The 11,988-nt window shown below is 35.7% G+C and overlaps 1 protein-coding gene and 1 long non-coding RNA gene across 4 annotated transcripts; one reads left to right on the top strand and one right to left on the bottom strand.

The window, feature by feature from the left end:
• The first annotated feature begins 1,264 nt into the window (after positions 1-1,264).
• LOC114287273 (mitogen-activated protein kinase kinase kinase 20) lies at positions 1,265-2,595 on the top strand. The gene has a single exon (XM_082868724.1). The coding sequence runs from the start codon at positions 1,396-1,398 to the stop codon at positions 2,470-2,472; it is 1,077 nt and encodes a 358-aa protein (XP_082724850.1). The 5' UTR covers positions 1,265-1,395; the 3' UTR covers positions 2,473-2,595.
• Positions 2,596-2,774: 179 nt separating this feature from the next.
• LOC114287275 (uncharacterized) lies at positions 2,775-10,428 on the bottom strand. 3 transcript variants are annotated; one of them, XR_014329446.1, is made up of 4 exons: positions 10,230-10,393; positions 4,845-5,025; positions 4,074-4,193; positions 2,775-3,147 (listed from the first exon to the last, which is right to left on the bottom strand). It is a non-coding gene; the product is annotated as an uncharacterized LOC114287275 (long non-coding RNA). The 3 variants fall into 3 exon arrangements; XR_014329445.1 differs by lacking the exon at positions 2,775-3,147 and having other exon boundaries at positions 3,858-4,193; positions 10,230-10,397; XR_014329447.1 differs by lacking the exons at positions 2,775-3,147; positions 4,845-5,025 and having other exon boundaries at positions 3,858-4,193; positions 10,230-10,428.
• Between the last annotated feature and the right edge of the window lie 1,560 nt (positions 10,429-11,988).

Raw genomic sequence — 11,988 nt, 5'->3', positions numbered from 1 at the left:
AATTTGAAATTATGCTTTTAACATGAGTTTATTATTATTATTATGGCAAAAAACCACAACTTTATCGAAGTTATGTTTTCAACCCATAATCTATCTATTTATACTATTATACTATTATAAAGTGAACACCTCTTATGGTGTCCTGAATCTTTACTCTCCTCATGTCATGTGGCAGTATTTTTTATTTTTTAAAAAAAAGTTAAACAAAGAGATGGGCAAGGCTTGAATCCATGACCATGGGTTTAAGTACGAGGACTCATACCACTTAAGCTAAGTACACATTATAATATTAATTTTAATTTATATATTCTGAAACTTGTGTTAAAACAGGACTTGAAGTGTAAGTAATTTCATGAATTAACTGAAAATCAAGTTCAAAAAACCTGCATTTGTTGAATAAATTTTAAAAAAACTTGAGATTGGTAAATAACTCCTTGTTAGTGGGTGAGGATTTGCTTTTTGCCATGTTGATTAAAAAGAAAAAACAACAAAAGAAAAACAAACAAACAAAAAAAAAGCAAAAAGAAAAAAAAAAAATACTCATAGATGAGATCTACTGTGGGTCAAATCCATGCAGTGAAAATCAAGAAAACAAATCTGAATAGTGGGTCAAATCTTTTCTGTGGTAATCGTTAATAACTGAAAACTGCTATTAACCGCCTTTTTCTTTTGAATGACCAAAGCACCCTTGTCTGCAACTGAAATTACAGAATGACCCCAAACAAATCTCTAACTAATGAACCACAAATTGAAAATGTGAATGCCACGTGGCAACTACCCATTTTTCAATAGGCTCCCCTCCAATCAAACTCCCACAATGCTTGGGTCACCAACCGCTCCCTATATAAATACTTCTAATCCTCCATTTGAAAACCTAGCTTTCATATCCAACACAACTTGGAAGAAACCAAGCAATACCATCAACTGCAGGTGAAAGAGAAACCGAAATTCATCGTCAGAGCGGTTTTCCGTTGTCGGGAAACCGCTCTTCTCCCTGGAATTCACATATTTTTCTTTGAATTTTTTGGCTATCTTAGTTACTGATTTGGATGGTTAGGTCTCAAGTTCATATCCCCTGCTTTTGTTTTTTTACGGTGAGACATCTGTTCTAGCATTGGTTGTAAAATTTCTGTTTTCCCATTCTAGGTATTTAGTTTAGTTTGATTCAAAACTTTCATTTTATTTTATTTTTTCCTCTGGGTATTTCTGCATTCTCTGGATTTTAAAATATTTCATTTTTTTTCTTGATTTCCACAGAGCTACTCTGCGAAAAAATAGAAACATGAATGCATTTTCCAAGACTGGAAATTATTGACATTGAATTGGTACCCAATTTAAGAGTGACCAAACGGTTTTCCAAATCCAATTTTTCCACAATAGAGTGAAGCAAAAGATATGGCCCGAAACTGGCGTTGCGCGTCGCCTCAACCTGGTGAATGGATGAAGGGAAAACTTGTTGGATCCGGATCATTTGGAGTCGTACACTTGGCAATGAACAAGGCCACTGGGGCGCTTTTTGTGGTGAAGTCCGCACAATCCGAGGCCGGACTTCGGTCCCTTGAGAATGAGGCTAACATCCTTGAGAGTTTGAACTCTCCCCATATTGTACATTGCATAGGGAGGGAGTCAAATGGGGCTAATGGTGGGAAGGAATTCAATCTCTTCTTGGAGTACGTGGCGGGAGGAAGTTTATCCGATGTGGCGGAGAAATTCGGAGGGGCGTTGGATGAGAGATTGATTCGATTGTACACGAGGGAGATTCTTTTGGGTTTGAAGCATCTTCACAAGAATGGAATCGTGCATTGCGATCTCAAGTGCAAGAATGTGCTCTTGGGATCATCTGGAGATGTCAAATTGGCAGATTTTGGATGTGCGAAGAGGCTAAATTGCTCGAAAACTAATGGGGGTTCAATGCAATCGTCTAAGTCTTTTGCTGGGACTCCCTTGTGGATGGCTCCGGAAGTTTTGAGGAATGAAGGGTTTGATTTTGCAGCCGATATTTGGTCTCTTGGCTGCACGGTTATTGAAATGGCTACCAGTAGGCCTCCTTGGGGCGACGAGGCTTTGAATCCAATGGCTTTCATGATGAAGATTGCACGTAGCAATGAGATACCACAGTTTCCACATGAATTCTCAAAAGAAGGGCTCGATTTCTTGGCAAAATGCTTGGAGAGGAATCCCAAAAAGAGGTGGAAAACTGAAGAACTACTTAACCATCCATTCATTTTGGGGACATTGGAGAGAGGGAGTTTCAAAAAGGAGGAATGGGCTTGCTCGCCAGCAAGTATATTGGATGTTGGAATTTGTGAGGAAGGTTATGAATCCGATGAATCGGTTGGAGGAGAGTTTAGAAAAAGAATTCCATTTTCATCACGGTGTTGTGAGGAAAGAAAGAGTATAATGCCATGGAAGCATCAGCCGGAGAGTGACTTTTTGTTGTCGGGAAATTGGATTACTGTTAGGTCAGGTTGAAGACTAATTTTGTGTACAATTTCAAAAGAGATGTTTGTAATGTAGAAGTATTAGACACAGATTGTTTGAATGTACAGCTAGTAAGTAGAGAAAAGGAACAAAATTCATTGCGAAAATTGGTTCTCTTAGACAAGTCATGTCAATATATTTTTAAAAACTGAAAACAAATTCAAGTAATAGATTTTGGATCAAAAGAAAAGACTTTCAGATCACAGGACAATCAATAAGGGATTGAGCTTATAATCTACGAATTAATTAAAAACTTACCAGAGAGTTGTAGATAATCAGAAAATTCACATGTATAGCTGAGAAGAGTATCAAGATTATAAAATCTTGATAATTTTTGTTTATGTAATGCTTCAGTCAAAATTTTAAGACTACTATTTTTAAAAAAAAAATTAATGAGCAACACAATAAAAAGTGAAATTCATATCAAAACAGAGTACTATAATAAAACCAGATCACGTCGGACTTTTAGATCGGGTATTGAGATTATATGGATTCAGATTCATCTAATCCCTTATCAGATTTGTCATAATCTGACCGTGTCAGGAATCGGATTTTGACAAGTCCTACCCAAATCCAATCCGTTGACACGTCTACTGACCAGGTGTGTAGCCTATATTTGAGTCCCACCATTGCGCAAACCAACTTCCCCTATTCTCTATTCCGCTCCTACCGACCAACAAACAAAAAAAAGAATGTTGGCAAAACATTTGGATAGATGAATGGAATGCCAGAGCTGAATGCATATGAAATCCAACATTACAACGTGAAACAGAAAGAGGCAGGAATCAACATGAGAGGTGATCTATTGTTTGTAGGCACATCCTGAAACTAGTGCACACAACCATACAAGAAATTTTGGGATGTTATAGTCTTATTGGCATTTTTCATGGGAGTTGTTAGGAGTAAGCATGGTTCGGTTTAAAAGGACATCAGGGATTACATTCCTACTTACAGTCCATAAAATTTGGAACTAAACTAGACCGAACTAGTCTGACATGTTTTGGTTTGATTTGAAACCAGGTATATATCAACCTGCCATCATCACAACCTGAACAATAAACCATTGTTGAAGCAACCATTATTAATAAAACAGATTAGTGAGACTGTCGAGCAACTGACGGTTATAGGATTAACTCAGATTAGGTGTAACATAGGTATGATATGATTACTTCAAGGTCTATCATAAGTAATGATTTTTATATACATATATAAACAATCTGGTTTAGTTCCAAACTGCAGGACTTGTTTTTTCAATTTTTTTAAGTATTTGGGAAAGAAGGGTTGAGATAACAGCATCAACAGCATCTACAATAAGAGAAACAGTAAAATAAGCCATGTTCATATCAAGCTTATAAAAAAGGATTGAGATATGCATCTAGGTAACATATTCGAGGACTATTTCTTTATTAACGTATCATGTTACAATGAACTCCAAAAATTACAATCACAATGAGAATCAAGTACAACATATAATTAAATTAATACAAAGGGAACACCCAAAGTGTAAGAGAAACCTCAAAAACAAATACACGAGGAATAAAATGCAAACGCATTCACAAGCACTTGGAAGAAATAAGTTCAACAAGCCTTACTATATAAGCTGAAGCTCTGCTTGTGGATACATTCTTTTTCATTGCCACCGACACCATTACCGTAATACAACCTCAAGCTCAGCTTCAAAGGATTGTTCCATCTTCAAGGAGTTGTAAAACCTGTCACTCAAAAGCAAATGGCAATGATGATTAGCAGTGTGACATTCTTCATCATTAAACCACAAGGACATTACGAATATTAGTTAGGATTAATCCAAAGTATTGGGACTACTAATTGGCACACAAGCTTAAATTTTGATTCTCTCAGTTACAAAATGTTGATAACAAAATAATCTATTCAATTGTTTTATTCGAAATGAGTAGAGGACCTAAATTCTGTCAAACTCTTCGCAATAATCTTGCTAAATGAATACTTGTTTAATTGGATGTGTCATCATCTTTTAAAAATAATATATCATGTCCCTCAACACCACACTGGTTTGGGTTTGACAAGGCTGTGAAACATGTTGAATTTTGCCTAAGCTTTATTTGCAATGCAATGGCACTTTGAAGGGCAATATGAGAAAATTAAAACAACAATAAAATATACATATTTGGAAGATCTGCATAAACTACAAGAAGGAATTAAAAATAATAATAATTAAAAAAAATACCCTTTGTAGTGACAAAATCTCAGTAGTTAGGACATTAAAGAGTTTAGTTTTGTTGAATGGGATATGTTGTGAACAAATGCTTTTAGAAAACAAAACTTATTCCTTTTTGTTAAGAGATAATAATTAAAAATTGGCTGATTGAATAATGAGAAATTACTTGTCTATAGGGCATTAGTCGTAGATGGGCTTCCCCTGTTTTGATCCTTGAGGGGCTTCTTGAAATATTCCCCAACCCCTTCTCTGGCGATCCCATGACTGCTTTGTCCACTTAACACCACTAGAACCCGAACTGGCTTGACCCGACTCGGTCCGGTATTCTCCTGGTATTGGAAAACCATCTGGGAAGCAGGAAAAGCATAAGTGATCCTTATAATGGTGCCCCTTTGGAATAGTTAAGAAGAATATGGAGAGCATTTGTAAAGAACCAATTCGGAGGGGGGGTCTCTCGAATCTGAAGTCTTTGGCCTTGCATACATGCCCGAGTTTGATTACCGTTTTCACACTAGGCATGCTTGGTAATCTCATAAACTTGAAAGAGCTCATAGTTGAAGACTGTGCCAAGATTAATAGCCTAATAAGTATGAAATGTTCCAAAGTAAAATCGGGTAATTTTCTCCCAAGTTTGAAGAAGATGTCGCTTCTTGAACTGCCAGAATTGATCAACATTTCCAGTGGTTTATGTATAGTTTCAAAATTAGAGAGGTTGGTCATTTTTTATTGCCCAAAGCTTGAAAGGCTTTCTACCAAGGAAGTTTCTAGTAAAGATATGAAGGTGATCAAATGAGAGAATCAGTTGTGGGACTCATTAAAGTGGAATGATTCAATGGTTAGCAGGGATCATCAAGACTACTTGGCCAGTATCTTTGTCCCACTTAGAAGGGATGGAGACTTAATGGATCAACTAGCAAAAGATTAGATTGACTACAACCTATAGACAGGTAACTACAGACTCCCTCAATAATAGGTAGGCAGGGTAGGACAGCAAGGGTACGAAAAGAGGATTTGGCTCAAGAGAGGCAAGCGAAAACTTGGATTCGACAGCTCGAGAAAGCGAGATAGGGTAGCTAGCACCTTCAGCAGGATCAACATAAGGAATCTCAGCATCTATGTCCTCAGTCTCCTCATCAATACTATCATCATAAAAGAAAGATTTGGGACTTGGTGAATGCTCAAGTATTGAAGTGACTCGAGAATAATTTCTTCATCAAAATCCGAATCACACACTTCTTGATAAAACTCTTCTACATCAATGACCGACTGAAGCTCATTACATTCTGCCAACAAACAAAACTTCAGCTTATCCATATTTTCAATCCCGAACTAGGATAGATTTTTAACAGTCCAATGACGGTCAAGGAAAAAAGCATTGGCATGTTTGAATACCTTGGTAATTTCAGTTGGTAAGCCTTCACCATTTATACACTTCAAGCCTTTCTCCAACTTATTGAATTCATCTTCAACTTCATGTGATAGCCGAGATATGAAGCATTGCTCATGATGGCCAACTATAAATCTGAAGTGTGTTAAAGCTGAATATATCGGTGACGTGCTACCCCATCTGAGGTCTTTCAATCGTTCAACAACAGGCATATACTGTAAGTTTTCTGAATAATTTATGTATATTCAATTGTGTCTGTAATACAAGAGTACCTCAGTTTACATAACAACCTCACCTAGGACTGAAAAAGAAAAAAAGAATATATACTCAATCTCTAATATATACAGAATATATATAATGCCATATATACATAAAGCCGAATATTCTCACACCCACAGTCAAAGTCAAGGTGTTTTAGTAGAAAACACCGCAAGTTTGCCAAGAAGAAATTCAAACTTAGCAGTGGTGTGAGTCTTAATAAAGAAGTCAGCAAATTGTAGGGCCGAAGAGACGAAGAGACGAAAGGAAGCGAGATAGAGCTAGACTACAGATGCTAACGGATAAAGTGACAATCAATCTCAATGTGCTTCATCTGCTCATGGAAGATAGTGTTGTGGGTAATCTGAATAGCACTGTGATTGTCACAATAGAGAGAGGTCAGAGTGATGCAGGACAAATAGGGACAGCGCTACAGACTTTCTGTGGGTTTTCATGGTTGCTTAAAGTTGAAAATCAATAGGAATTTTAGGATTTCAATTAATGAATGGAATGAACTTGGTTTAGGATTAATAAACCAGACGAAAGAGATCAAAACAGGGGCTGATACGGGTGCTGTAAACAGTACCCGTGAATAGTAATTAGGCCATGGAAGTGCTGAAATTTAAGGAAGAAATTAAAGAAAAGAAGATAGGAGGAGAAGAAGAAGATAGGTCTAGGCATCACACCTAGATTCCATAGGTATCACACCTAGGGTTTGATTGCATCACACAATCCATAAAGAAGCTTTAAAGCTCTTTTAACTTCTGATAAAATATCAACTCTATTGAATTAGAGGCATTACATGGCTTTATATATACCAAGAGACTTCCTAAACCAGCTAGAACTAAAATAGGAAACTACCAAAATATCTTTGACTTCCAAAACTAATTTAAGACTAAATAAGAAACAAAAACAAAGACTAATTAAATAACTTGACTCACAAGACGACCCATGGGCGACCCCGACGACCAATGTAGGCAAATATAAAATTAACAAAATGCCCCTCGCCTAAAAACCCTAGAAACATAAAAATAATCATAAAATAAAACTATAATAATATTAGAAACATGATTATATATAGTTCCTATCGATTTCTTTTTGAAACCATTCCAATTTTCAAATATCGCCGCTTCTTTAAATTTACTCTTCTTTGAGCTTCTTATATTCCGCATCAAAGAGAAGACTACGAGACACCCAAATCAAACACACGTTGACTTGCGATCAGTTACATCACCAGCCCAATCAAAATCAACATAGGCTACCAAGTCCAAAGAGAAAATGGAGAACAATAGTAAACCCTGAAATATAGTACTCCGAAGATAGCGAAGAATCCGAACCAAAGCAGCCCAATGTGTAAAACAAGGAGCAGAAACGAACTGACTAACCACATGAACAATATAGGCAAGATCAGAAAGAGTAACTATCAAATACACTAAGCAACTCACGAGCTTTCGATATAAAGTAGGATTAGGCGGAGGAAAACCATCAGTAGTGTTAAGTTTCACATTAAGCTCAATGGGGGTATCAACAATCTTAATGTCAGTAAGACCAGCATGATAAATAACTTCATTAACATACTTGGCCTGAGACAGAAAGTAACCTTTGAGAGAAAAGAAACCACCTCAATACCAAGAAAGTACCGTAGTGGACCCAAATCCTTCATTTTGAAGATACGGAAAAGACGCTGCTTGACCTCAGAAATAACAGAAGAATCAGAGCCAGCAATAATCATATTATCCACATACAATAATAAGGCAACAAAACCAACAGAGATGTGGAGGAGAAACAAAGCAAAGTCTTGAGCAGAAGAATGAAACCCAAGCTCAGTAACAGTAGTTTGAAAGCGATCATACCAACTACGAGGAGATTGCTTTAGACCATACAGAGCACGCCGAAGACGACAAACCTATCCAAAGGAATGCTGAAGGCCAAAGGGAGGATGCATGTAAACCTCCTCAGTAAGATGACCATTAAGAAAAACATTCTTAACATTTATCTGATAAAGAGGCCAATGACGAACAGTAGCGACAGATATCAAAGTACGGATAGTAGTCATCTTGGTAATGAGGGCAAAGGTCTCCTCATAATCAATACTATATTCCTGTGAAAAACCCTTGGCAGCCAAGCAAGCTTTGTAGTACTCAAGAAAACCATCAGAATGAGCCTTGACTTTGTAGACCTATTTGCAATCAACCAGATTCTTACCAGCAAGCAAAGGAATCAACTCCCAAATGCTAGTTTTCTGCAAAGCAAACAACTCATCCTCTATAACTTGAATCAAATGAGAATCCTGACAGGCCTCCTTATAAAACTGAGGTTCTGAAAAAGAGTGAATAGCAAACAAAAGCGTACAGTATGAAAGAGAAAAACATGTTTTAGCAAAACCAAGTTTGACTACCTGTTTACAGATGCTAAGAGGATACTTACGGTTAGCAAGATAAGATCAGAGTCATCAGAAGAAGGAGAATCAACAGCAAGGGTAGAAACAACTGGTGGAGGAAGATGCTAAAGAATACAAAACTGGAGCCCCCAAAAAAAAGAGAAACACCAAACTAATCACATCATCTATAAAATCTACAAAGGTAAACAAATTTGGATCCACCTGCCCAGACACCTAACCACACAGAACTTGGAGAACCCTATTTTCTAGCCAAGTCATGGACCAAGCAACCCCCTGAAAAACGCGACGATTTCGCTCTAACCAAAGCAACCACATTAAGCACAAAAGGGCCAATAATTTTTATTACAATTTTGTCATATCATAAAATTATCAAAATGTTCTCATCTTCTCCACCAAAACCCTAATTTCTTAACCCCAACCCTGGCTACTGCCACCACCGCGAATCACCTTCGCTACAACCCCTCCACTGCGAAATTCTCATTGCCACGAGCTTCCCACCACTGCAAACTCAACCCGTAGCCCCTCTATGGCACCTTCACGACCACCACTCTTCCTTTTCGCCAAAACCATTGTCGCAACCCCTCTCTCTCTACGAAACCCTAGTTGCCTCGATCTCTCTCTATCTCAAAACCCTAGTTGTGCAATCCATTTGTGTGTGCGGGTGTGCGTTTGTGTGTGTGAATCTCTCTTTATCGCAATCACCATAGCCAAAGTGTAGGGAGGGTTGGAGTGGTGTATTGCAGTTATGAAGGTTGTGGAGGAGGAAAGGGCTAGGTAGGCAAAAGGGGTGGTTGGAGAGCGTGGGGTAAGGTTGAGGAGGACCGTTGGAAATGGTAGTAGTAGCGACCAAAGGTGGGGTGGGCGGGCTCGTGGTGGCGGCAGTGAGTGGTGGCTAGGATTAGGTTAGGTTAGGTTTGAAGGTTGAAGAAGTCGGGTAATTTTGACAAGCAAGGTTATGTATTGGGCAAAACTTGATATTTCAAAATCATTGAGTGTGTACCTTGAGAAGAGATGGGCACGTCAAGGGTTTGGTGTGTGGAAATAGAAGCTTCCCCAAGTAAGAGATGAATCAAATCTTTCATCAAATTGTTAAAGGATGAAGAATTGGAGATCATTTTTTTTATTATTATTACCAAAATTGGTTAAAGGAGGTATTTGGCATGGGTTAGGTATTTTTTTTTCAAAAAAATTTGGTTCTCATCATTGGAGTGAGCTAATAGCTATATCAAAACAAGCTTTTGACTAAATTGTTGAACAAATTTGATGAAAAAAAAAAAGTGAAGTGCTGGAGATGCTCTAACATGGTAATTTATAAAGATGACCAACAAGCTTCACTAGAACAAGGAGATTATTAAAAGTACATAAATTTTCTCAGAAACTCATTTAAAAAAAAAAAAAATAGAACAGTACAAGAATTTAGAAAAACAAATGAGGCATACAGAGAATGAAATATATTGCTTCACAACATTATTGCAAAGAAGAAATTGGATATGACAATCACATACATACACAGAGTTGAAATCACATGGTCAGCTCAGCTCCAAATAAAGTTTTTGTTCGCGTTGGATCTCTTTACTCAGAAAAAGCTGCTTCGATGTTTTCCATGGCTCACCCTCCCAGCGGTGGCGTCGTATTATTTCTCTTTTGTCAAAAAATAAATTCCCAACTTATTCAAGTGTCAATTTAATTTTGGTTTTGTAAGATATGTTGGTAACGTTTGTGTTTTTAGTCTATGTTTATAAAAATTTTATAAATTAATATTGTTTATTTTTTAAAAAATATAAATTATAAATGTGTTTAGTTTGAATAAAATATTTTAAAAAATTTAAAAATATAAATTAAAAAATATATTTGTTTAAGTTTAAAATATTTATATTTATTTTTATTATTTATGACAATGAGATCACACAAATTATAATTGAAAAAAAAATTAATTAAAAAAATTAATAAAAAAATTTAATTGGTAAAAAAATATTTGAAAAAAAATTAATTGAAAAAAAAAGATTAATTGGAAAAAATGAAAAAAATTTAATTAAAAAAATAATTGGAAAAAAATTTAATTGGGAAAAAAATATTTGAAAAAAAAAATAATTAAAAAAATATTTGAAAAAAAAATTAATTGGGAAAAAAATATTTGAAAAAAAAATTAATTGAAAAAAATTTATTTGAAAAAAATTTAATTGAAAAAAAAATAATTGAAAAAAAATTATTTGAAAAAAGAATAATTGAAAATAAACTATTCGAAAAAAATTTAATTGAAAAAAAAAATAAAAACTGTAAACGTAAACTCATTTTTTAAGTTTACGTTTTTTCCTCAAATTTATAAACTGAGACAACCATTTATAAATCAAAAAAATTATCAAATAAGTTTTTATGACAGTTTTTTAAAATTTTGTAAATATAAACTGAAAACTGAAAACGGAATGGTTACCAAACAGGCCCTAAGATATCTACTCCATTAAATTTGGGTAAAAATTTGATCTTTTAACCATTTCATCTAATCTAGTTGATTGACCGACCAGCATCGTCCGTCTAGAATAAAATAGAGCAATGGTAGAGGGCCACAAAAAGTATGACTCAAATGGCTCAAAACTGTCAAAACGACGTCATTTTGGGCGTAAAACGACACAAAATGACATCGTTTTAGCAGTTTTGAGCGATTTGAGCCACACTTTTTGTGGCTCTCAAACATTTTTCAATAAAATATTCATCAAATTCATCTTAAAGTCGATTGTCTGGAGGACGTTCCAACAGTCACTAATAAATTTGATGAAAGAATAAACACTCCTTTCAAAAAAGAACCACTTTATTCATTTAATACTAAATTGACGAAAATAAATTGACGAAACAATTAGAGTATCATTTTTATCAATTTTTCATCAAATTTAAATTTAATAAAAGATCTAATGAAGGATTGGAGATGGGACCATTCACTAAAATTTTTGGTCTAATTTGATTTTAAATTTAAATAAAATATTTAAATTTTTTTTTTTTTTTTGAACAAAAAGAAAAAGAGTTTAATTTGATATGAGTTGCTCCAATATTTTTATCAAAATCTTTCGGGCTCGAGCTCGAGCTTGTGCTAGCCCAAGTGGGCCTCTTGAGTTCCTGCTTTTTAGTTGGTCGGGCCATGCTCTGAAAAGTGGGACCCAGGCCCAAGCCTAGGCCCACTCATAATAGGGGCTAGGGCCAGGCTGGTGGGCCTGGGCTCGGGCCGCAGGCTGGGCCTAGTCAGATCTTTTTTTTTTTTTTTTTGTTGAAAAA

The sequence above is a fragment of the Camellia sinensis genome, chromosome 5 (genome assembly GCF_055761805.1).
Source record: "Camellia sinensis isolate YWXY chromosome 5, ASM5576180v1, whole genome shotgun sequence".
Classification (NCBI taxonomy): domain Eukaryota; kingdom Viridiplantae; phylum Streptophyta; class Magnoliopsida; order Ericales; family Theaceae; genus Camellia; species Camellia sinensis.
This window is presented reverse-complemented; position numbering and strand designations above follow the sequence as displayed.